Source organism: Bactrocera neohumeralis, chromosome 5 (genome assembly GCF_024586455.1).
Source record: "Bactrocera neohumeralis isolate Rockhampton chromosome 5, APGP_CSIRO_Bneo_wtdbg2-racon-allhic-juicebox.fasta_v2, whole genome shotgun sequence".
Classification (NCBI taxonomy): Eukaryota; Metazoa; Arthropoda; class Insecta; order Diptera; family Tephritidae; genus Bactrocera; species Bactrocera neohumeralis.
This window is the reverse complement of record NC_065922.1, coordinates 39,948,709-39,975,006: the sequence shown is the minus strand read 5'-3', so window position 1 is coordinate 39,975,006 and position 26,298 is coordinate 39,948,709. Positions and strand designations below refer to the sequence as shown.

Sequence of the window (26,298 nt, the reverse complement as noted above, 5' to 3'; positions counted from 1 at the left end):
GTTAGCAAAGCAGCACATTCCTATTAAAGAAAAAATTGTCAATGTCAATTGTGTCAGATGAGATTCCAGGCTAACTTACTGCGCACAAATCCAAAACACTGCTGAAAAGACGCCTAAAACAACTTTCTAACTTAGCAGGTCATTTAACATCGGAGAACTAACACAAGAAAAACGAAAGCTGTCATGTGGCCTACATACTGTATATCTTGCAACAGTCGGAGCAGATGGGCAGATTCATTTAGGAAAAATAATCAGCGTAAAGCCATTGAAAAAGCTTACCGCACAGCTGCTATGAAGGTAATATCGGCAATCGTATAGTTTCAGGCGAAGCTGTATCGGTAATAAGAGGACCACCGACCACCAGCATTGAAAGAGGATGACTCTGAATACACGTTTTTTAAATGCACACGAAATAGACTGCACACTTTGGTCGACCCCCTGAATACTGACAACATTAAAACTGACAACAATTACATAGTAAACGCAAGATTTAAAAACGAGACCTGGATTTAGGTAATGACATGCGGGTTTTAAGATGAGGAATATGGAACACCACTCTAAAGTAGTTCGAGGATGGATTACGGTTTCCCAGAGAAGAGTTATTTAGTGACTTACACGTGGCACATACCAGCACAATGAAGATGAGAAAGGCATTTATCTTTAATTAAATGAATACCTCGTCCACAATCGAGTAAGATATCACTTATCTCTCCACCGATTACTTGATGCTAACTATTTCATTAATGATTTTTGGAATCCATTTTATCTAATAACAAAAAAGTCTTGCGGTATTTTTATTGAATTTTTTTTTTATTGAAATTTAAATGACAAGCTTGTACACCGGTCTTAACTAACTTATTTCACGATTCTATCATTATCGGAATTATAAAATTTTACCAATCACATTTTATCTAAAATATAATTTATTTTTCTCCATGTTTGGACGCTATAACTCACGAGACTTAAAAGAAACGACAAACAATGAAACACGTATTAGCGTGTGAAATGAGCTTTCCAAAAAGGTATAGCATGACCCGATGCGACGAATAAAACTAGAACTACGCGCTTTCAACGCCAACTATCGAAAATACCGCAAGACTTTTTTGACAACTTATTATAATATCCTTACTGCTTGAGATATTATACGAAAGCAAAAAAAAATTTCGCGTTTTCATTCCATAAATTCCTTTTATTTTCTCACCAAAGTTATGCTCACACCTATCCATTTGTAAATATGTACATTAGGGTGTTCTTTTTTTTAGCTATTAATTTTTTCAATCCCGTCATGAAATTTCCTTGGAAATACTTTATTTTTTTATTTTAAAAAGTCTATGAAAATTTTATACAGCCTTACTTAAAAATCCCAATATCTCGAGAAATAGTAATGACAGCGATTTTGTCCAAATAAAATTTCCTTAAAGTTTGTCATTTAGATTTTTTCTATAGCTCTTGTCATTACGAGATATATACAAAAATGCGAAATTCGTGGAAAAATCATTTTTAGACCGCCGTACTACCTCGTCTGTGTGAGTTTCGACTTTGTCGCAATGGGCATTTTTTTAGAATGTTCAATTCTGAGGAATATGTGTCTAAAATCAAAGCAATGCCATAAAATGCCTCTGAGCTATAGATATTTAAAGATACAAAATCACGATTGTCGTGTATTTTCAATGGAAAATTTTTACATGCCTTGGTCCAGTTCTTAATGTTAATATTAAGCGCTCAAATTTTCAGGGAATTTTGTTTAGGGTATTTCCAAGCAAATTTCATGACGGGATTCAAAAAAATTAATAGTTCAAAAAAGAAAACACCCTAATATACAATTATATCTTTATGTGTATATGGGAAAAAATAGAGATTTACTTAAGCATAGTAGTCCTTTGTCGCTGGTAATCCACCTAAATTAAAGAAATTAGGCGCCAACAATTTCGGGCAAAGATAAATCTCCTTAAAAGAACAAATCATATGAATTATGTGCGAGTGTATTAAAAAATGTAATAGTATTTGTTATGTATCATTCAATATTTAACAATAAATATCAATAACTCATAAATAAGAAATTAGGAAGATATACTCCCAATAAACATTCACGGTACACAACGCCAGGAGCTATGTAAGGACCTGTGCATACACCATTTGTATGTATGTACGTTGCCGTGGAACAAGGAAAAATGTCTGTGGCACACGCGCTTCAATAAGCAAACGTGTGGATGCTGAAAACCGTACAGGGCCGAATCGTCTACCCCAAAAGCGAGCAGACGCGAGGTACAAGTATGAGTCAAGGCAAACGTAAATGTAGGTGGAGTGCAAATATTAGCGATTATATTATATTAATAGATGGGACGCGCCACACATGCTTGCATATACATATACTGGGTGCTATTTTACCTTTCGACGGAGATAAAACGCTTTGGGTATAGAAAGGATATACTCGTACAAACGTAGAAAAGTTTCACAATGAAAACCGTACTTATTAATATCGAAATTTAAGGGCATTCTCAGTATATTCAAAATGGAGAATACGTGTTATTTTCTTTTATTCGTATATAGATGCTTAATTGTTATATTTGCAGAATCGTTACGGACCTACAAGGAGAAAATATAGTGCTATCTAGTATTCCTTGAATTACTTTCGGAGATAAAACTGAAAACTAGAAGCTCCCAACATAATGATATTGACAATCGATAATATATTCTAAATATAATATACAAGAAATGGATCTGCCATATTTCTGAAGTGTTCCAGATTTCAATTGGAGAGACTTTAATGATATTATTATGTTCACTGCTATTAAACAATTTTTTTTCTTAAATTTCAAAATCTTGTAAGCCAAATAAAAAACTTTGTTTTCTATTTATTATTTTAAGTTTTGTGACCTGTTTACTATCAGCTGACAAATTTGAGACGATATTTTGTGTTTAGAGACTAGATACTGTATTGTAAATAGCCACTTGCCATAAATTGAGACTTTGTTTCAAAATGTCCCAATTAGTGAATAGAGCCTACTTAATGAATTCCGAATCCAAAACTACATTCGGACGTTTCGTGAATTTTAGTTTTTGTGCAGAAACCTAAAATCACCCTGTATTGGAAATACATTATTTGTTTGAAGTGGCTGAGGTGCTGTGAAAGAATTCAACAGTTTCTGCTGCCTGAATTGGAGCCACGCACAGTGGATCATTGGCATTAAAAATTGGATAGAGAATAAAAATCTTAGTCACATTGCAGAACTATTGAGAAAACATGCTAGGATATGGTTCCTGTATTTTTTTCTAGGCGGTGTTACTTCGTGTGATTTCCCATAATATAGGATCATAATTTAGGATATAGGCGAATATATGTAGATTAATTATATTATTTAGTCGAAATATATGTCTCTATTATAGATGCGTTCGAATAATTATTATTATATATCAAAACTTACAAGTTATTACAAAAGCCCTGTTTTAATTCAACCGAGCAGATGAGAAACCCTCATCAACAAAAAGCATTTTATATTTGAGAAAAACGATCCCAATTTTAGTTTTGCAGAGTTAGATTAATTTCTTCATTGTGAGTGGGTTAGCGCTGAAGAGTTTTTGAAGGGCATCGGCAACTCACACTGTAAATTGATAGCAACCATTTTACCGTCAAATCGAAATTCATTCCGTTAGAGTCTATGAAAGCCCCACAAAGCACGACAGAAACCCAGCCAAGAACCAATATGTTGTTATATTTGAGGAATCCGTACACATACACCTGTACATAAGCATATGTCATGTAAGCCCCGTTACCTTCTTTGAAACTGCGCAAATAACGAATTGTAGCATATTTCCAGAACTCGGCATTTCCTGCTGGGAATGGCTGATGGATGGGTGGAGATGTGGATGGGCGAGGAATTAGGTGATTGGATGGTGGCGACAACGTTGAATAACGAAATTGGTTATTCCTGTGGATACGCACTCGTCGATATCAGCTTAAATTAGAGTAAATATTACATTATGCATGTATGCCAGCCACCCCCACCCACAGCCGCACGCGTGCACAAAGGGACAGCGACGACAGCGCCCAAAAGGAAGCTGGGTGTCGAATCGAAGCTTTTCAAATTTACCTTTCTGATGACGATGTTTATCTTCGTGAAATTTTGGTGAGCAGTGATACACGCATTGTACACAGCAATACTCAGCAACGCAAACATTACCACGTACGCAGCGATGTGTGTGCACGAGTGGTGGAGGTGTCAAAAAGGGAAAAGACCAATCGATAAAAACTTAATTTTCTTTCATGTGGACGCGTTAAAGTAAAGCTGACACAAACGAGACCGCCCAGCTACAGGTGCATGTGCGCACTTAAACACATATTATATATAAATATATATGTTATGTATGTATGTATGTTTAAGCAAATGTATATGTATGGTATGTATGTATGTTTTAAGCAAAGGAAACCCGTCGTGTAGTGAGCATACTAATTTATAACTAACAATTCGGTAGGTGGATCAACTGGTCCGAAACGCACCAGCTTTGTTGCAATTTCCAAATGATTCATTAATAAACTTATTTATTTGACTTTAATACTTGTATAATTAATGGTTTACTTTATAAATAAAGAATGTATAAATCAATATTTAAAAGGCTGTTCCACTAACCTAACTCTGGATGTTGGCTAAAACAATTAGTACTTATAAGGATTGAGAATGGCATAGAGTTGTAGCCAGCGCAATTTCCTTTGGTTTAACTTCAACCGGAGTACTTTTTTTGTTGATATTACAATTTTAAATTTTTTGACAAGAGCACAGAGCTCCCACTTAATCACTATAGAAGTTGTGCACTGAAGAAATATAACAGTTTAGCAGTCATGAAGAACTACCAAAGCCACTCGGATGAGTTAATGGACCTGTTAGCATGCAGTTTTGCTCGACTTTAGATGCGTAAAACAACTGATGGTAGTAGTCCAATGGAATCATGCTATGATTAAGTCCAACGCGCAATTAATGCATAATAGTCTCAAATTAACTTAAACTAATCTTATTTAATTCTAAAGTATTCAAAAACATATCAATGGAATAAATACTTATTCACATAAGTATTTTAATGAAAGTACCGGTTCTTTACATGAGTACATGCATAGCAACACCAAAATTGATTGAAAACAAGAAAAAACGTTAACTTCGACTGCACCGAAGCTAATATACCCTTCACAGGTGCATTTCTTTTAGTAACTATGTGTTCAGTTTGTGTGGAAGCTATACGCTATAGTAATCCGATCTGAAAAATTTTGTTCCGATATTACATTATTTTCTTATGAAAATACTCATATAATTAATTTCGTGAAGATATAAATCAAATGAATGTTTAAATCAATATTTGATTCCGATCGTTCCAGCTATACCTATAGTTAACCGATCTGAACAATTTCTTCATAATTACAATTAGTTAAGGATTAGAAAATAATCTATACCAAATTTCGTGAAGATACATTCGAATTTCGAATGCAAAGTTTTCCATACAAGAACTTTTTTTCAGTTTGATATGGTGGCTATTGCTATACTTTGACCGATCAACAATTTCTTCGGATATTAATCACTTAGAAAATAATGTGCCAAATTTCATGAAGATACATTTAGCAAATGTGAACTTTTCCAAAGAACTTGATTTAATCGTTAAGTTTGTATGCAGTTCTTGCTCAACTGAGCTATATGTTATAGTGGTCCGATATCGGCAGTTCCGACAAATGAGCAGATTCTTGAAGTGAATGGTATATATATACGGACAGACGGACGGACGGGCAGACAGAACGACGGACATGGCTAAATCGACTCAGCTCAATATACTGATCATTTATATAAATACTTATAGGGTCTCCGACGCTTCCTTCTAATGTTACAAACTTCGTGACAAACTTAATATACATGTTCAGGGTATAAAAACGTGCACTAGGAAAAACAAACGCACCAAGTTTACTTTCAAAAAAGCAAGGGGCCAAACGTTAACTTCGACAGCACCACAGGACAATTACCCTTCACATATGCCGTTACTTTTATCAACTACATATGTTTGCTTGGTGTGAAATCTAAACGCTACACTAATGAGCCAGCAATTTTTTAAATAGTGAAAGCGTTTGTGGCAACGCCTCAAACAAGTGATGCAATCAAAGCTATATGGCTGCGCGAACGTTTGATGCCGAATGTGTAAGTATGTATATACACACCTAGAAGTACGTATCGTATTTCTTGCCACTTGCTTCCGTTGATATACATATGTATGCACATACGGGCATAATGTTAGCGACGCGAGGATCTGAATCTCTTTTAAATAGGAAATATTGTCACTTTGCGGACATGCAAGCAATTTTTCCACATCATTCAGTCTAGGTCCTTGGCTTCTTGCAACGAATAATATTCTGCAAAAATATTCTGACAAAATGAGCTGTTCTTGAAGGTAAATGTTACGTTTCACCAACCTTTCAGTAACGATGCTGGCCTCTGTTACAAAACGTATAGACTAGTTCGTATATATACAAACGGACAGACAGACAGACGGATATCTAAATCGACTCAGTTCAACATAGATGAAAAAAATTTGTTAAAATCTGACAACCACGCCCACCTCCCATATTTATATATATATAATTTATAAGGTTGTCTCCGACAATTACGCTTCCTTCCGTTATATAATCACAAACTTAATATACACAGTTCTAGTTGTAGTATAAAAACGTGCGAATTACTCATGAAAAACAAACGATTTTTTTTTCATCGATTAAGGAGATTTTAAAGTTTATTTTGTGTAAGTGCTAACCTGCGCGCTCCTGCGCACAATAGTTATATTCTGTTGACAATTTTTTGGACCATGAAAAAACATCATATTAAAAAAAATCTTGAAAATTAAAGTATACATTTGATGATGTAAATCACATCTAACACATAATAAATAGAAACTTTACAATTGGTATTTTATAGTTACACTTTTGAGTGAACCAGCAATATTCATCACAAATAACTTTGTTGATACTTTGTTGGCAAGCTCTCCCAACAAAAAACCAATGAATATATGGCTGCAAGCCCAAAAAGTTATTTGATTAGTTCTTAGCTTAAATTGAAAATGTGGTACAAGTTTGTATATATAAAATCCTTTTTTTCCGTATCGTGCGCCCCTCCCCACTTAAAGCTGTCAGCTGTTGCCGGTATCTGTTCCGCTTCAGATTCTTACTGATTTATTTTTTCCATGGTAACTCTGCATTTCTTATTACGGTGAGCTGTTATCGCTCTTCAATTAGAAGATAAATACATTTAGGTGCATACATACATATATTCGACTCTTTATAAAAATTTTCGAAATATGGCGGTTCGATGATTCACACAAGTTCTTATGAAACCCAGCGCTGCAAAGTATAAAATGTCGAAGCGTGAATAGTGGCGAAACGATCAAGCAACTGACATTAATAGTAAGGTATCTTATACTCCCAGAGTACTTTGGAGAACTTTGTTATTGTATTCACATAATATTTCATTTTTAAAAGAATGTCAGAAAATTTATATAAAATCATTGTATTTGGACCTTACACTCCTCACCTATATAAACCATATTCCAGACCTCAGAATAAAACAGTTTACACTGAAAATAATTTTCTAATTAAATTTGTTCACTTACGATGTTTTTTGTATTTTGGTGATATCACTTAGATTTCATATGATTCGCACACTTTCAACATATAATACTTAAACTAAACAAATTGTATTTGTGCGCAGTCTTATAAACACAGACGCAATTATACTTTAACCTCACATAAAGTCTCAGACTGAAACCCAAGAGGTTGACAAAGAAGTGCTCTAGTACAAAGGCCATTTCATTCAGGTGTGTAGTAAACGAACTGTACAATCGGACTTTGTTAGCTGGCGCCATATCAATCATTGCAATTGTTTTCCATAAACTCCCAGACGTTCTTACTTTCAGGTATGTGCAACGTATGTAAATAACGGGTTTTCAATATGCATGCAGCTATATTGAATTTGGAATTGTTTTTGGCAGTATGTGAGTGACATTTATAACAGTAAATGAGTGACGTTTGTGTTATAAAAGTGGTAAATTTACAACTAGTGAAAATGTGCAATTTAAATACCAAAGTTTCTATTCCCTTGTGTGTTCAAACAAAGCTTTGAGCGATTGTAATCGTGTGTCAGTACTTCATTTATGGACTGAGGGAATTAACCTGACTCAAGATTAAACTTATACGCCATTCATGCGAACGATATCGTTGATTTTCAGGTCCTGTTTTTCGAAAGTGTTATGGCATTTCACTTCCTTATTGGACATTTGGATTATATTATTTAACAAATTTCATTAAGCGAAGCTTATTCGAAAATAAAACCATTTTGATTTGCTAAAACACATCTTTTAATTGCTGTGCACGCATTGAAACACCCTATACAACCGCGTGGAAGTTCATATTTTATGACTACAAATTTTCACATAAAAGTTGCCCAACAATAAAAAAAGAAATATCGCTGTAGAAAGTTTTGAATTGCTACCTAAATATATGAACACATACAGGGCAGTTTTGGAAGCACATATATTGATATATAGAAGGGTAAAATACGAAAAAAATATTTGTATAAATGTATGTTATATACTGCTATCACTCAAGCTTGCAACTTCAGTGACGCCAACGCTACTTTCTACATAATCTTCTTCTTCTTTATTGGCGCTGATACCGCTTACGCGGCTATAGCCGAGTTTACAACAGCGCGCCAGTCATTCTTCCTTTTCACTGTTTGGCGCCAATTGGAGATTCCAAGTGTAGCCAGGTCCTTCTCCAGCTGGTCTTTCTAACGGAGTTGAGGTCTTCCTCATTCTCTGCTTCCCCGGCGGGTACTGCGTCGAATACTTTCAGAGCTGGAGTATTTCTATCCATTCGGACGACATGACCTAGCCAGCGTAGCTGCTGTCTCTAAATTCACTGAAATATGTCAATGAATTAACGGCGTAGTTACTGAAGCCATGGAACTCAGTGTCATCGGCGTCCGTCAACAGCTATAAACTCTTATAGAGGATTACCTTCTCTTTTCAGATTTGCAGCGCGAACTATTTTCTCCATGAATACATGGAAATGGTCGCACGATAGGGAGTCACCTTGTCTGAAACCTCGTTTGGTATCGAACGGCTCGGAGAGGTCCCTACCGAACCCGGCGGAGATTTTGGTATTGCTCAACGTCAGTTTACACTGCTGTATTAGTTTTGCGGGGACTTACATAATCTTCTTCTTCTTCCTAATTGGCGTAGAAACCGCTTAAGCGATTATAGCCGAGTTAACAACAGCGCGCCAGTCGTTTCTTCTTTTCGCTACGTGGCGCCAATTGGATATTCCAAGCGAAGCCTGGTCCTTCTCCACTTGGTCCTTCCAACAGAGTGTAGGTCTTCCTCTTCCTCTGCTTCCCCGGCGGGTACTGCGTCGAATATTTTCAGAGCTGGAGTGTTTTCGTCCATCCGGACAACATGACCTAGCCAGCGTAGCCGCTGTCTTTTAATTCGCTGAACTATGTCGATGTCGAAATATCTCGTACAGCTCATCGTTCCGTCGAATGCGGAATTCGGCATAATCAGTTGAATAAGCCCTTCGTTTATTTTGAAGAAATTAGTAACTTGTGGTCAGAGGGTGGTAATACCAAGTCGAACAGTTCTTGAAATAAATTATTGCTACTATTCTCTTATATTGACCAAATATCATAATATCAGAGCACGTCTTCACTAACACCGTTTAACTATGAAGAGTTTCTAGTAAGCCAAGACGGTTAAAATATATAAATAAATATTTCCTCAAAATTGCAAATTTACTCTATACAACACGATGCTTGCTTGATAGTAAAAACACACGGTGAATGCATCTGACTTTCTATTGAGTTTCTGCAGAGTTATGGAGTACTCGGATAGCTCGATCCCTCCTGTGAAGCTGCAAGCAATATATTTGCTCCACTATTTTAATCCACTCCATTCAATTTGTTTAATAAACTCCTCATGCAATCTCAATACGCTACATTTGGAAGAATGGGGGACGGCAATTTTTCACAACTGGAAATACCGAATTTCACTCGCAATCCTTTGTTTTGTTGGGAAAAATTGAAAACAATACAATTTTAGTTTCTAGCAATTTATTTACTTTATTTCTCATTCAAATTCAACTCTATTTTGTTTCTTGTTTTTCGCTTTTTTTTGCCATTGAGTGGACAAATTATCTCGGATGAGCGGAACTCTACGACATGCGAGTACTTCAGGCGCTGCAAACTCTGGCAGTTACAGATTGCCTCGCATGCCATGGCAACAAAATCAAAACCGTTCCACTTGAGGGCAAGGTAGAAGGAGGAAGGGAACTAGTGGATATACGATTGGCGCAATGAAGCTTACGCATAAGAAGGAGAATTGATGTTGTTTGACGTTTCTAAGCGGCTTAATGTAATCCGCATTCAAGTAGTCGCATTCTTCAAGTCAAGCTCTGTATGAATACAACCACGAGCCGCAGTGATTGGCATGTGATACATCACCGTAATACATCCAGATAACAAATGCATTCAAAACTCACACACACACACACACACACACCTGGGCCCAAAACACTTTGCGCGCCAGAGCAGCCTTCCACCTTCGCAGACGCTCGGTCACTGCCACCGTAAGGACACACAAATCAGGCAGGCATTGTGTTTACACATATGTTAAGTATATACTCATGTATCCATCGAGGACTGTGCTTTGATTTTGTAGTAGGTCTTGTGTGGACGGTTCGACGGCGTCGGCATCGGCGAAAGAGGCGAGATAAGCGGACATGAAACGAACTTCATCCACAAATTGTTATTCAATCCATATCCTCGACTCTCTGCAGCTGTACCGGGTAGTGTTAATGGTTGTAACAAGCAGAGCTATTCAGAAAATAAATACAAGTATTTTAAACTTGTGCTCCGGCTATTACGGGAAAGCAACAGTTCATACCTCGGAATCCAGCAAACATAATCACTCACGTGCACAGATATTTCGGTGGCATAGCTTAGCGTACTGAGTGCGGAGGCATTATAAAGGGTGGCTGGTGAAAGGGCTGTTTATATTTAGATGGCCAATGAGTGGGTGGGGAATTGCTCATTGTGCTGACGGCATTGTTAAATGGCTGGCTCCAGACACTCAACTCCATTTATGTCATTTATGGTCGATTATAGATTTTGGTGGCGTGTTGAAAAGATTAGCACTCGCTACACTCTTCGAAACAATGGAGGTTCTCTTACATTACTATAATTTACACATTACACGTTATTAGTTTCATATTCACCAAATGTAGTGGCACACCAATATTTCCGTCTGCTGTTGCCCCAATATCAAGCAAAACTTCCGGTTTCTCTTATTACATTTATTTATTAATTTTTACCATCAACTCATATTCATACCGGATATTGATAACGAAGTTTTAAATAAACAAATTTTTATTTACTGTTGGTTTGCTTGTAATCGGTTTCATCTGCTTCAAATATACAAATACCTGTATTTGTGCTCTAATCACGAGATCAGCGGTTTTTATTTATTTTTAATAATATTTTTGAAATATTTAACTCAAGGCCACACAACTACCACTAAATTGCTACTGAAATCCAGTTTTTGTACAAGATGGTAAAATTTCTAGAAGTTATCTCCTCAAATGACAAAGCGTTCCATGCAAGCCCTTGATTCCGTTCGCTCAATTTATATGAGAGCTATGGGCTAAGGTGTTCCAATATCGGCGGTTACGAAAAATGAGCATCGTCTTGATAAGAAAAAGACTTGCGCATTTCTACTCGATATCACAAAAACTGAGGGACTATAACCTGTTCGAGGTATAATGAAGTTTAATAAGCATTACCAGTAAACCCAGGGGAAATATACCAAACAGAGCTCTAAAGGTAGCCATAATTTCAAAGCCCACTCTTTTCGCTAAAATGTACAACGCATGCATAAAAGAAGAGGAGTTTCTCGATCCCTGAAAAGTCCAGCGTCTGGTTTTAATCCGAAAACCAAAAAAAACCCAGATAAACCTTCATCGTATCGACCTCTGTGCATGCTCGACACAATAGGCAAAGGTACGAAAGCATAATAGGAAACCGCTTGGAGTTGCAATCTACGAAGCCGGGGGATTATCAGAAAGACAATACAACTTCAGAAAACAAAGGTCCACTATCGATGCACTAAAAGAAGTTGTCGATACTGCAAAATGTGCAGTAAGTGGCAAAAGATGGAAAGGTGCTACAAACAAATTTCGTGCACTGATTATTCTGGATGTAAAGAATGCTACTCTCTCTCTCTGCTAAATGTACAAACATATTCGAAACCCTATATAAAATACGCGCCCCTTATTACCGCATAAATATTGTTATGAGTTATTTTGAAAATATAAAGCTGATCTACGACAAAAACGAAGGCACCAAGAGCTATCCTATTTGTCGAGTACCACAAGCTCCTGTATTAAGTCCTCTTTTATGAAATCTCGTGTATGATGGGGTGCTAAGAATACAACAACCAAAGGCCTTTAAGCTAATCGCATACGTGGACGACCTTATAGTGGTAGCAGTAGCCAAACAACTTGTTGACATCCAAAATAAATGTAATGTATGCATAAATGGTCTGTGTCAATGGTTTTCCTCCATGAGTTTGGAACTAGCTGAGCACAACGCAGAAATATTGCTTATAAGCAACAGGAAAACTGAGGACAAAATAACTCTCACTATAGGAGAGTGTGCGATTACTTCCCAACCAAAGTTGAAGTATTTACGGATAATACTGGACTTCGAACTGAAATTCAAGCAGCACTTGGCATACACATGAAATAAAGCAAACAAGATTTACAATGCCTTATCAAGAATTATGGCAAATAGAGGCTGTGTGCGCTCCAGCCAACGACTTCTAATAGCAAAAGTGATGAACTCAGTAATACTAAATTCGAGTCCAGTATGGATACAGGCACTAGAAATAAAAGCGTATGCCAGACCAATTAATGCGTTGCATAAACTCACAGCAATAAGAATAACAAGTGCTTTCCGAACCATATCCAGCAAAGGAGCTGAAGTACTAACTAGTATGCCGTCCGTAGACATCCAAGTAGACGAATTTACGAGATTATATGAGCTATCAGTACCAATAACAGAAATCAAAAAGAGAGAGGAGTGAAAGAAGAGCATATTTATATGGTAGCAACGGTGGTAAACCTTAACCAAAGCACGGTGGACTCACAGACTTATACCTGACATCCATACGTGGATAACTAGACAATATGGAGACCTGAATTTCCACCTGACCCAAATATTAAGCGGACATGAGTTCTTCAGAAGATATCTTTACAAATTTCAAAATGCGTCAGTCCGTATTGTTCGATGTTTACGGAGTCCATAGAAGACTCTGAATACGTGTTTTTCCATTGTTCTCAGTTTCTGAGCATAAGGGAAAAGTCAGAAAGTGCACTAGGTGGTTGTTTAATGGTGGAAAATTTGTCTGCACTTATATGTCAGTCCTCAGATAAGTGGAAAGCTGTTTCCGAAGCGGCAACTTCCATCATGACTAAGCTAAGACAGCTGCAGCAGAAGAGGTGCCAGTCCGTCCGTGCTATAGAGGAGACGTAAAATGTTTTGTCACTCCCACGAAGTAATACCTTATGTGGTGGTGGGAGAGTCTTGAGTTGGGAGTAGGTTAGGTTTAGCGAATTAAAGTTCCGCAATCCGGCTTTCGATGCTTCCCTTTACTATATAAACAAAAGGGAAATATAAATTCGTTTAAATAAAATTTTGAAATACATGTAATTTTTATTCTCGCGGCGTATTGAATTTCTTTATCAGCATATATGTATGTATATACAAGTATTTAAAGCAATCGTTGTGGTTATGTAAATGCAATTCAAGTGTGAATTTATAAAGCATATATTTGGATATGAATGAAAAGAATGGTCAGTTCAGATAATATTTCACTAAAAATATTTAACAAAACTGGTAACTTCGCAACTTTTTTTTACCAAACCTGCTTTACCAAAACTCTTTTTTTCTCGTGTGTTCTTTAATAAGAAAACGGAGCAGTCATAAATGCAAACATATGTGAACTACCGCTTTAAAGGATCGGTGTAGGCACCTAATTTAAATCGCGATATACTGGAATTTCTGCTTTAAAATGTGACTTCAAAATTTCTCTTCGACAAGTGACGAACAATTAATATGTTGGTTGTCAAGAACCTCGCTGGCAAGAAATTTAGCGACAATGAAGAGGCAATGCTCGAGACTAAGGCCTATTTGAAGTCCAGCCATACTAAGAAAATAAAAATAACTCTAAGTTTAAAGTGCGGTTGAGATCCTGCCTATCATATATATACATACTATATTTATTCCGTTAATACAACATTATACTGGCGTCTACCAAAGTATTTAGTTAAATTAAAAATTTTAAGTCAGATATAATCACAGTAAGACCATATAACAAATCAATACCATAGTAAAACACATTTTTTTTGGCAAAATAAAATTTTTTATTCAACATAGTTTCCTTCAAAGATGATACACTGATTATAGCGATCCCCAAACTTTTTAGTACAATGTTTGTAGTACGATTTGTCCTTTGCTTCAAAATAGGTCTCAGTATCGGCGATCACCTCTCCATTCGACGAAAATTTCTTCCTAGCGAGCATTCTTTTGAGATCTAAGAACAGGAAATAGTCGCTTGGGGCTCAGATCTGCAGTAATAGATTCGGAACCCGATTCATGGGTTTTTAATGTCGTTTTCACTGACTTCTGACAGATGACAAACAGCATTTTCTTTTTATTCAAATATCTTTTTTTCGAAGCAGTCAACAAAAATTAGTCCTTGTCATTCCAAAATACAGACGACGTTGCCCGCCGACTGTTGCTTTTGTTGACGGTTTGGAGCGGGTCCTTTTTGTGCAGTCCTCTCGGATGACTGTCAATAGGACTTGGGAGTGAAATAATAGAGCCATGATCATCCATTGTCACATATGGACGCTAAAACTCGGGTTTATTACGCTTGCACATCTCTAAACACTGCTCCGCATCATAAACTCTTGAATTTTTTAGTCGAAAGTGAACTCGCACGATACCCATTTCGCCAAGAGCTCTCTCATGCCCATACCAAATATTCTCGAATAATGTTCAGTTGTCATCTCTAGAGTGCCTGCTATCTCGAATAACTACACTTTACTGTCATCCAAGATTATTTTTCCGACGAAAAAAAAAACAATAAAAAACGTTCACTTCGACTGCACCGAAGCCGCATTATTACTCATACAAGGAGCGTTCCAAAGTAAACAGGACTTAAAAAAAAACAGAACAAATGGTTTTTTCGGCAAAATCAATTTATTTTATTCAAAATAGTCTCCTTCTGCTTCAATACAGTTTTTTGCACGGTCCAAAAGCATGTCGAACGAGTGTTTTAGCTCGTTGGCCGGTATGGCCGCCAGTATGCCGGTGCAAGCCTTTTGAATGGCCTCTACGTCTGCATAACGCTTTCCTTTCATTGGCAAATGCAGTTTTCCGAAAAGGAAAAAGTCGCACGGTGCCATATCAGGTGAATACGGGGAGTGGTTAATGGTTAAAATGTGATTTTTGGTCAAATAATCGGTCACAAGCGTCGATCGAATGTTGGATTCTGAGCAATTTTTGGTCGTCAGTCAATTTGTGTGGAACAAACCGTGCACACACCTTTCGTAAGCCCAAATGTTCGGTCAAAATGCGATAAATCGATGTTTTGGAGTTGTTCAATTCCATTTCCATGAATTTCAATGATGATTTCGGCTGATTTTTGATGAATTCACGCACAGTTTCGATGGAGTTTCCGGTGATCACGGATTTTGATTGGCCCACATGTTGATCGTCATTATGTCCTCACAACCACTTTGAAAACGTTGAAACCACTTGTGCACTTGTAGATACATTTTTTATAACATAACAGGTTAGAGATAGATTGATTCTGATAGGTTAGCTTAAAAGACGCCTATTAGCTATTTGAACAATATGTTCGGAGATTTTAGTAATGCGCTGTAAATAATTTGTGCCAAATTCGTAATGATACCTAGTTAATTAAAAAACTGTCTATACAAGGAGTTGATTTTGATCGGTCAGCTTTAATGACAGCTATATGCTATAGTTGTTCGATATCGGTTCCGACAAATGAGCAGCTCTTTGGTGAACACATAACGTGCGCAAAATGTCAGACCGACATCTCAAAAACTGAAAAGCTAGTTCGCGTATGTACTGATTAAGTCGACCGAGCGACTGATCATTTATATATGTTAAAGAGTCTCTGACCTTTCCTTTTAAGTATTACAAACATCGGAGCAAACTTAATATACTCTGTACAGGGTATAATGAATAGCTCTTTAGTATAACCTGAAAGTTTAGAGCATTTATTCTTGTTCGTTTAAACGTTCAAGTCGAATTCCATGTAGCAGTTCGTGTTGAAGGCCGTTTAGGAAAACATTAAGCGTTGTGTGTCAGCTAAAGGAAATCACACCCAGGCAAAATTGAGTTAATGAATAAGAGAAATGGGTGCGTGCGTGCGTTAGGCGAATATTCGCCGCAAAATGGCCAGCAGGCTCATTACAGCCATGTTAGTTGTATTTAATTGCACTTGCGTTGTTACATTCTGCGTACCAACAACCTCGGCTTCCTCGCGTTGACTGGGCCTTCGCAACTTTTATTTATGAATAATAACAATACCGGTGCAAGCCTGCTCGTAACTAGCTTTATAGTGAACGAATAAAATGTTCATAGCATTTTTATGAGTTCCGCCGCTTGCCACATCGTTTCCTAACGGCACCTATCCACGTCCTACTCGTATACTCAATATCTCCCACTACTTTAGTTTGGAAGTAATGAGCAGTCAAACGGTTCCTGCGTCTTTAATTCACCGAATATGTTTTAGTTGTTTTTGCGCCAATTTGGCATGTAAAATCGGCATAAATTACTTTAACCGTTATATAGGTATAACACATAGTATTTATACTCGTCATATAAAGGAAGTACAACTATTTTGTGTTTTTTTAATTTCATATATCATTATCAAAGCTAAACATGTGTGGGATGTCCTCCTTAATAGGTGAGGTTTCCCTTTAATATTATATTTATTATTTTTGTAATAATCTACAAATAATATACCGTTGTAATGTTAGAAATAAATTTGAAGTACCCATATATCTATATGTATATATCAAATTCCAAATAACAGTTATAATTTTTTTCCATGTCGTATGCAACCAATTTGAGGGGCTTCGAGAGACTAAGCAGTATTTAGTGCGTGCTAAAGAATGCTTAAGGGAGTATTCTCATGTAATCACTTCGAAAAATCGATTTTTTTTTTATATTTCGACAGTAAAACCAATTGAAAACATGCTGAGAAAAATTCAGCCGAAATTCATAGTATTTGATAAGTTACAGCTCATAGTCGCCGACGTGTCGTAAGCGACTGTTTACCAGGCGCCATGACAAGTCTGCATTTTTCTCGAATCATCATTTTCTGAAACTGTCATGGTCCTAAAACAAAAAGTATTCAACCGATTGCATACAAATTTACATATGTTCTTCTACTCATTTATAGTTATAGAACTACTGAATAATAACCCATTCGATTTTTTTATTTCAGACAACATGAACAGCCGCTATCACCATGACCAGTGAACTACTTTTTTTTGTGGGGACTATTTTTGATTTAAAAAAATATATATTAAAAATTTAAAAAGCGAAAAAAATTTTTTTTTGTACATTTCAAAATACAAATAAAAATATATTAAAAAATTAAAATGATTGAATTTTGTTGTCGCATAAATAAAAACACGCACTGTGACTAAATACTTAGAGCTCCTTGACTACATATTATCATCATACTTTTGTTGAGGGCCTTTCGATATGGGCTGACGATTTAATACCAAAACTTAAGTAAGATATGCTACACATTTATTTTACAACAACTTGGCACATGCAATCACAGTGGCAAGGTACACCTGTTGGAAAAAAATATTGCATAAATCGTAGTCAGAATGAGAAAGGATCGACTTAGCGTACTAAAAATAAAGAGGTCGTTAGAAACTGTTAGAAACTTCGGGGAATACTTAATATGCTCTGTTCATGATATAATTATAAAAATATAAAACATTGGCGTGCAGTTTTGCAGCTCGTGGCGGCCATCGTTGTTTATGGATTTGTGTCAAATTTTGTCAGTATGTTCAATAAGGTTTTCCATTTCTTCATGACACATTTCACTTTCTTACAATGCTTGGAAATTGTCCAAGATTGTTATGAAAATTCATGTTCTCCGAAAAATTCACAAATGTATGTTCATCGAAAATTATCTTCTTAGATGACACCCATTTCTGGCTTAATGCCTCGTCAACAAACAAAATTGTCACTACTATGCTAAATCAAATCATCGTCTGTTTGAGAAAATGCAATTGCATCGTCAAAAATTGATCGTTTGGTGCGAATCGTGGTATGACGGCATCATCAGGCCTTATTTCTTTTGAAATGAGAAAGAAAGTGTCGTTACCATCAATAGCGAGCAATATAACACAATATTGACCGATGAAATCAACGCGAATGATCTCTATTTTATCCAGATGCTGCGTCACCTCACGTCTAAACATGGATACACTGCGCGCAAGATTTCGCGAATTTCGAGAAATGGTCGAGTCAATTGGCCTCCATGAGCATGGGATTTAACGGCACTAGATTATTTTCTCTGTGGGTACGTTAAGTCAAAGGTTTATAGCAATGCTCGAGGAGCTTGAAGAAAACATTCGGCGCACTATAACCGAAATTCCAGGCGAAATGCTGGACCGGGTCATTGTAAATTATCGTACACGGATGGAGATATGCAAGCATAGCCATGGTGGACATTGGGCCTACATTTTCAAACATAAATGGTATAAAGTTATATGCATAAAAACAAAAAACAGGTCCCATTTTGACCAAATTTGAGAGTTTTATCTCATTTTAACATCAAGTTGTTCTTTTTGGCAGAACCTTTACATGGTATTCACCTTGGAAAGTTCGTTTAAAGACAGTCACATTTTCATTGCAAACTTCGATTTTCTAATTTAAAAATACGGAAGTAATTAAAATTTTTACTGTCTACTGACACCGTGAATCGATCGATTGTGAGCACCTACTTTGTATAGAGGTCTCGCATGCCCAATCCTTCTTCAACGATATGCCCAACAAGTTTACTACTTCCTATGGCTCATGAACTGATTTACCAGGTTGTTCAATAAGTTTGGTCGTTTGATAAGAAAAACACAAGTATATGATTCAAAATACACTCTATTATTCAGTATAATCTCCGTGAACATTAATATATGTACTTGCTCCAACGATCCTTCAATCTGTGGATCCCATCCCTGAAGTGAGAATCCGGAAAGTCTGCAAAATACGCTTCAACAGCCGTTATGATCTCTTCATTTGATAAAAAACGCTTGCCGCGCATAAACATTTTGAACTCTGGAAACAAATGGAAGCCGCTGGGGGCCAAATCTGGTGAATACGGTGGAACTTTAATTCATGGATTTTAGCCATTGTCAAAATGTTCTTGCGCCACGGTGCATTGTTCTGATGAAAAAGGATTTTTTCTTCTGCAAACCGGGTCACGAATTTTTTCCTTAAACTGTTCCAAAATGTTGCAATAATATTCGTAATTAATTATTTTACCAGTTTGCAAGTAATCCACCAACAAAATTTCTCTCGCATTCCAAAAAACCGATGCCATAACCTCCATGGCCGATTTCCCGACATGAACTGATTTCGAAGACGAACAATCAGGTTCACCCCACTCTTTAGCCTCTTGTTTTGATTCAGAATCATAGTGAAAGACCCAAGTCTCATCCAAAGTGATGAATCGACACACAAAATCTACTTTATCCTATTTAAAACGCTCCAAATGTTGCTGAGAAAGTCGCATTCGAATGTGTTTTTGTTCCACTGTTAGCGAATGCGGCACCCATTGTGCACACAGCTTTCTAAAACCCAAAATTCCACTTAATATATGGCTCACACTGCCTAATGAGATGTGTAGAACGTCTAATAAATCTCTCTCAGTCAATCGACGATCTTCCAAAATCATATCCTGCATTTTGGCTATGATTTCTGATGGTAAGGTAGGGTTTTTAAAAATTTAGACAGTGTAAAATATTTCAGGAAGGCTTCTAATTGCCCAAAGTATCCTATTAAGATTAACCGGCTCTCCGAAATCAGTATATCCGTTACTTAGGAGATCAACAAATTTGTTGTCCCATAACGATTATTTTAGGGGACGAATCATACTATGGAAATGATCTTTGTTTCATACGACCATTTAAAAAGCAGTATTCGAGGTTGCTGGCTGCGATTTTCAATTTTAAATATATGAGAGAGTAGCAGAGAAAGCAAGTCCGAAATTTTTAGTTCGGAGTAAAGTTGTTTGCCATATGCGAAAGTGAGCATTGCTAAGTCCGATCGGTAAGCCGCTTCAATGCATGAGCACTATACATACTTGTAGATTAATTTTTTGTGGAACGGAGATAGATGTCGCGTCACTTGAATTGGAACATTCTCTCACACACCGCACAAAAAGATGTATGAGCTCAGCTGAAGGACATCATTCGTTTATATTCACTCGTTGCGTCCTCCCATAGATTCGCGTTAAAAGCGTTTATTTATCATTTGAAGTTTGTGCATGAATTGAAACCGTCACCCATGCGAATTTATGCTGAAATGGCTTAGCGTAATTGTGTATGCGTGTGGGTGTGAGACATCGATAATTTTTCAAAGCGATCGTTAAAGTGAAAGTAAGCAAATTTTACATCTGCTGAGATTCTGCTTCCCTTATCATCCATATTATCAGCAAAACTAAAATTTTCACATGTGCGCGTCTTGAGAAATGTGTGAGTGTGTGATTTTAACGGTGCTGTGAAAGCTTTGTGTTTGACGCCAAAAAATGGAAAACTCGCCATAAATCATGCGCACGTAATTGGCTTCTATGACGTGCCACACCATTGAGCTGAGAGTACACGCTCCCAAATCGCTCTAGCATCAGCTTTCAATTTTCATTTTCCATTTTTTATGCTCGCGCACTTTACACGAAATTTTCACATTTTATTATCGCTGAAATACAAATTTTACTATGCGCTGGTGCGAGTATTACTTAAGTTCCTTCACTATTTCATCGTTCTTTCGTTCTTTTCGCGCTGTAGGGTTGTAGTTGTGTTTTCACGGCAATTGGGACATAAAAAATCGATGTGATAGCATTTTTACCTCATCAAAATTCGGCAAATCTGGCAGCAGCATCTATTGTCGAGAGTAGAGCAATATCAGAGATGTGTTTTTCTTTGCTTAAGTGCATATAAAAATTGTGAATGATAAGTCGTGTCATATGAAGATTTTTATCGTGAATTTAGTAGCAATTTCGTGCGACCGGTGTTTCCAGGCAATGCAGCCATTGCAGCACTTGCCAAACCGAACGAATATTGCCTCGTAAAGACACACCGGTGTGTAATTGTGCCTTCCGCTGACAAGTAAGATAACTTACACAATCGTAAATAAATGTATGTATATAAATCATAGGCACGCCCATAAAGCTGTTACCATCGTATTGAAAAAGGCACCACTTTGTAACCAGTTTAGCTCTAGTGCACTTAACACCATACTCTTTTCTATATAACAAGAGTACAATTTATTATGATTATGTCAGTTGACGTACGAAATAGTGAAAACTTCAACAGTCGCCGAAAAGAAAAGAAAATGTTGATAAAGTCTTTCGACTCGCAACCATGAAAAAACACTAAATTTAAGGATTTTCGCTGGACGAAAGAAAATTGGCCGAGTATTAGTATTACTTTGCCGAACACTTGGATGAAATTAGTAGATCGTATAGTAAGTAGGGTCTATCACAGTCCGGCCTAAGTAACCGACCCCGAATTTTATACGGTCAAGGAGTGTCAACTCGGCCATTTCTCGATATTACTTCAGGAGTGTTTTCTGACGCTACAAGAATAACGTTAATTTGATCTTCTATAGATTCTAAAGACACTAATTTCGTTAAAAGTCACATCTAGTGCTAACTGTGATTCAAATAAAATTTATTTTTCATTAACTGTGTCTCGATGGAATAGAAAGCCTATACGCCTGACGAATAGCGTTTACAACACTGTGCCAGTCGCCGTGGCGCCATTTGGAGATTCCAAGTGTAGCTAGGTTCTTCCCCACCTGGTATTTCTAATGGAGAGGAGGTCTTCCTTTGCTTCCTCCGGAGGATACTGCGTCGAATACTCTCTGAGCTGGAGACATCCATTCGGACGACATGATTTAGCCAGCACAGGCGCTGTCTTTTCATTCGCTTAGCTATGTCAATATCGCCGTATATCTCGTACAGTTCATCCTTCCACCGACTCCCGTTTTCTCCGTTGCCAATTCGCAAAGGACCATACATCTTCCGCAGAACCGTTCTCTCGAAAACTCGTAACGTCGACTCATCAGTTGATGTCATCGTTAATGCCTCTGCACCATATAGCAGGGCAGGGATGATGAGTGACGTGTAAAATTTGGTCTTTGTTCGTCGAGAGAGGACTTTACTACTCAGTCTATAGTAGCACCTCTTGGCAACCCTTGCTAAATTTTTCCTTTACTGTTACTAAACTTTTAGTTCCTTTAAATGTATCATTAAGAGAAACATAGGTGATCACAGTTTTAATTGGAGTATTCCAATCACTATCTTCTTTTTAAATAAAAATGCCACCCTCATCATGACCAAAAAACTCTCAAACAGGTAAGCCCCGCACCCTTTGAATATCGAGAAATGACATTGTGTGACCAGAACTACAATTTGTCACTACCAAATTGAAAACTATAAGGATCCTAATGGGCCAATTACATACATACGTATACATACATATCTGTAAATATGCACGAATTCTAGCTTATGATAGAATATAATATATAGCGCACTTGTCTTTCGCAGTTTCCGGCTCGTTTACTTTAATTAATTTACTATTAATTTAGGGTTTATGGACTGGAAAATATTCGGCCATTGGCAATGAAAAATTAATATTAAGGGTGGAATAATTGGAGGTGCAAAGGAGGCAACCTAAATTGTATTTGTCAAATTACATTCTGTCTGAATAGCTTGAAATAATTCAATAAATACGTAGGAAGTTTACATTGTTAAATTGTTATTTAATACGGAAGTTTGCCGAAAAGTATATAGTTCCGCGCTCTTCGTCCAAAATGAAATACCCATATTTTATATGTTACATCATCTTTATCAAATCTCACACTCTTCATATTATTTGAGTAAAATAATATAATATAAATCAGATATCCACATACAAAATATAGGTCATATACATAAGATGGTATACCATTAAATTTCCAAAGTGAATAGACTTAGGGGCCAAGTTTGGTTTTAAGTCAATTTAAATAATATGGTTAAGGATGTAGCGAGTCAACCCAGTTATTACACCAACTTTGTCAATGTGTCACACGAAATGAATTCGGGGTCAATCCCATATGAATACCAATTATAATAGGATGTTGTCCCGTATTAAGCCCACTATTATGTAACTTCATGTATGTATGACGAGGTGCGAAGAAGACAGCAACCAATATACGTGGAACTAATAGCAAATGCTGACGATCTCATGGTGGTAGCAGTAGCTAAACAATTAGTAGACCTAAGAAATATATGTAATTAGTGCTTAAATGGTCTACGCCAATGGTTCACTTCTGTAAGTCTGGAACTGGGGCAGCACAAGGACTACTTACTCATATGCACCAGGAAGGTGCAAGAATGAATAGAGCTCACCAAGGGCAGATGAAGTATCTGGGAGTAATATTGGAGCAAAAGCAATGAGTTCCATAATATTGTGTGCAACACCATTTTGAATACAGGCACTGGATATAAAAGCGTATGGGGAGCAAATAATTGCAGAGCATAGGCTTTCAGCAATTCGAGTAATAAGTGCTTTCCGGACTACTTGTATATCAACCGACGCTACGGAAGTATTAGCAGTATGTCATCCGTTGACATCCAAAGAGATGAACTCGACCGATTATATCAGCTATCAGCGCCTACCGGCAAAGACAGAGCAGAGGAACAAGAGCACTAAAATGTGGTAGCAGCGTTTCTCATCCAAAGGGCACTGAATCCACAGGCTTATACCAGGCATCCACTCGTAGATTGACAGACGACATGGGAACCTGGAAATTGTGTTTCAACATTACAATGCCAGAAGCTCCGGGACATGATCTTATTTATCTACCTTGTAGTTTGGACCAGCCATAAAGTGATTACCAGATATCAATTTCACATATAGTATATAATGTATACCAAATTGCTCAGTGTGAGCAATGTCTTTACAAGCCTACTCTTTTTTGAATAAACATTTACATATTTTTAATACCTTTCCTAAGCATTTGAAGAAAAGCGCAGTTGCCCACTAGCACTTGGTCATATATTTTAAGAAAAGTGGGAACGGCAACGCAACATTCATTACATAAAGCTCACACACTATTTAAGCTATATCAATTAGACTTAGTACGAAGATTTACCTTAACATTTGGTGCAAAGCTTGGTAAATAACTCTCAAATATATATGTATATTTTTATACCCTGAAGAGGGTATATTAAGCTTGTCACGAAGTTTGTAACACCCAGAAGGAAGCGTCGGAGACCCTATAAAGTATATAAATAAATGATCAGTATGTTGAGCTGAGTCGATTTAACCATGCCCGTCCGTCTGTTTGTCCGTCCGTCCGTCCATCCGTCCATCTGTATATATACGAACGAGTCCCTCAGTTTTTAGGCTATCGTTTTGAAATTTTGTAAGCGTCATTTTCTCTTCAAGAAGCTGCTCATATGCCGGAACTGCCAATATCGGACCACTATAACATATAGCTGCCATACAAACTGAACGATCGGAATCAAGTTCTTGTATGGAAAACTTTCACATTTGACAATATATCGTCATGAAATTTAATATGGATTATTTTCTAAAGCAACTATCTAATATACGAAGAAATTGTTCAGATCGGTTAACTATAGCATATAGCTGCCATACAAACCGAACGATCGGAATCAAGTTCTTGTATGGAAAACTTTCGCATTTGACGTGGTATCTTCACGAAATTTGACATGGATTACTGCTTAAGGTAATAATATAATCTCCGAAAAAATTTTTCAGATCGGATTACTATAGCATTTAGCTTCCATACAAACTGGGCACATAGTTACTAAAAGAAATGCACCTGTGAAGGGTATATTAGCTTCGGTGCAGCCGAAGTTAACGTTTTTTTCTTGTTTACTTTTCAGTAGAATGCGTATTATCTCAAGAATATTGCGCTAAATTTCAAAATCGGTAGGATCAAAGGGGACGAAGTTTTGACTATTGTTCACCACAGCTCACGTTGTCAACGTAGGTGACCCTCATAACTTAAAAACTACCTCACTGTCACTACACTATTTCTGTACGATATGGCAAACAAGTGTGTAGGAGACTACCTGCCAGTCCCTCTCCTTATTTTTCTGGCTTCACGTAAAGAACGTATTAAACACTTTCAAAATAAACACTGCACTTTTTAATTAGGAATTTGAATTTTTTTTCTCACGTGAATTATATGACCTCACGTATTCGTACATTTGCACAAATATAGGAGTGTACACGCAAGCGTAAGTTCATAGACGACTCATAAGTCTCCATTAAGCGGACAGTCTGGCGAGTGGCCCTTTCGAATTATAAATAACAACAACAATGAGTAATATGCAAATTTGTAATTGTTTACCTACGTTTCGCAGCAGGTTTAATTAGTAATATTAACGAGGGTGACAGCACCTGGCGACCTCAACAACCCTCCCGAAGACTCGCCGTCTCACTCTCGCACCGGCAGCTCATTAACACGCACAAGCGAAGTTGCAGTAATTTCGTGTTAATTGCAGGCAGTAGTATTCACGAGTTTATGCTTACTCACTCACTTGGACCCAGACTTACTGGCAGCACAGTGGCGGTGCTTAATTAAAATATATGTTCGCTTGTCCTTGATCCCAAAACGCGACTAACAGCCGAGACTCGTCCAGACACACACACGTCGGTACATGAGGACATAAATTCATAATCAAATGTGGAAACATTGCCCAAGTCAAATCTACATTATTTTAAACTCGAGCCACTGCACGGCATATAAACATTCCTTCGCTTTCACGCACCGAAACTCAACTGAAGGAGTAGGATAAACTGCGGGTGGCATGAGACTCTTGAAATTGTGGATAATCTGCGGAAACTTCGCAACTTCTCAGCGTGTTGGG

General features: G+C 37.1%; 2 protein-coding genes across 6 annotated transcripts in view; both read right to left on the bottom strand.

The window, feature by feature from the left end:
* LOC126759669 (dopamine D2-like receptor) overlaps window positions 1-26,298 on the bottom strand; it is a 281,735-nt gene that overhangs the window by 212,497 nt on the left and 42,940 nt on the right. The window lies entirely within an intron of this gene.
* Window positions 10,698-26,298, bottom strand: part of LOC126758431 (uncharacterized) — a 31,876-nt gene continuing 16,275 nt past the window's right edge. The window contains exon 5 of the mRNA XM_050472690.1: window positions 10,698-10,889. Within this exon, the coding sequence (XP_050328647.1) occupies window positions 10,698-10,889 (192 nt within the window). The remainder of the gene's footprint in view (window positions 10,890-26,298) is intronic.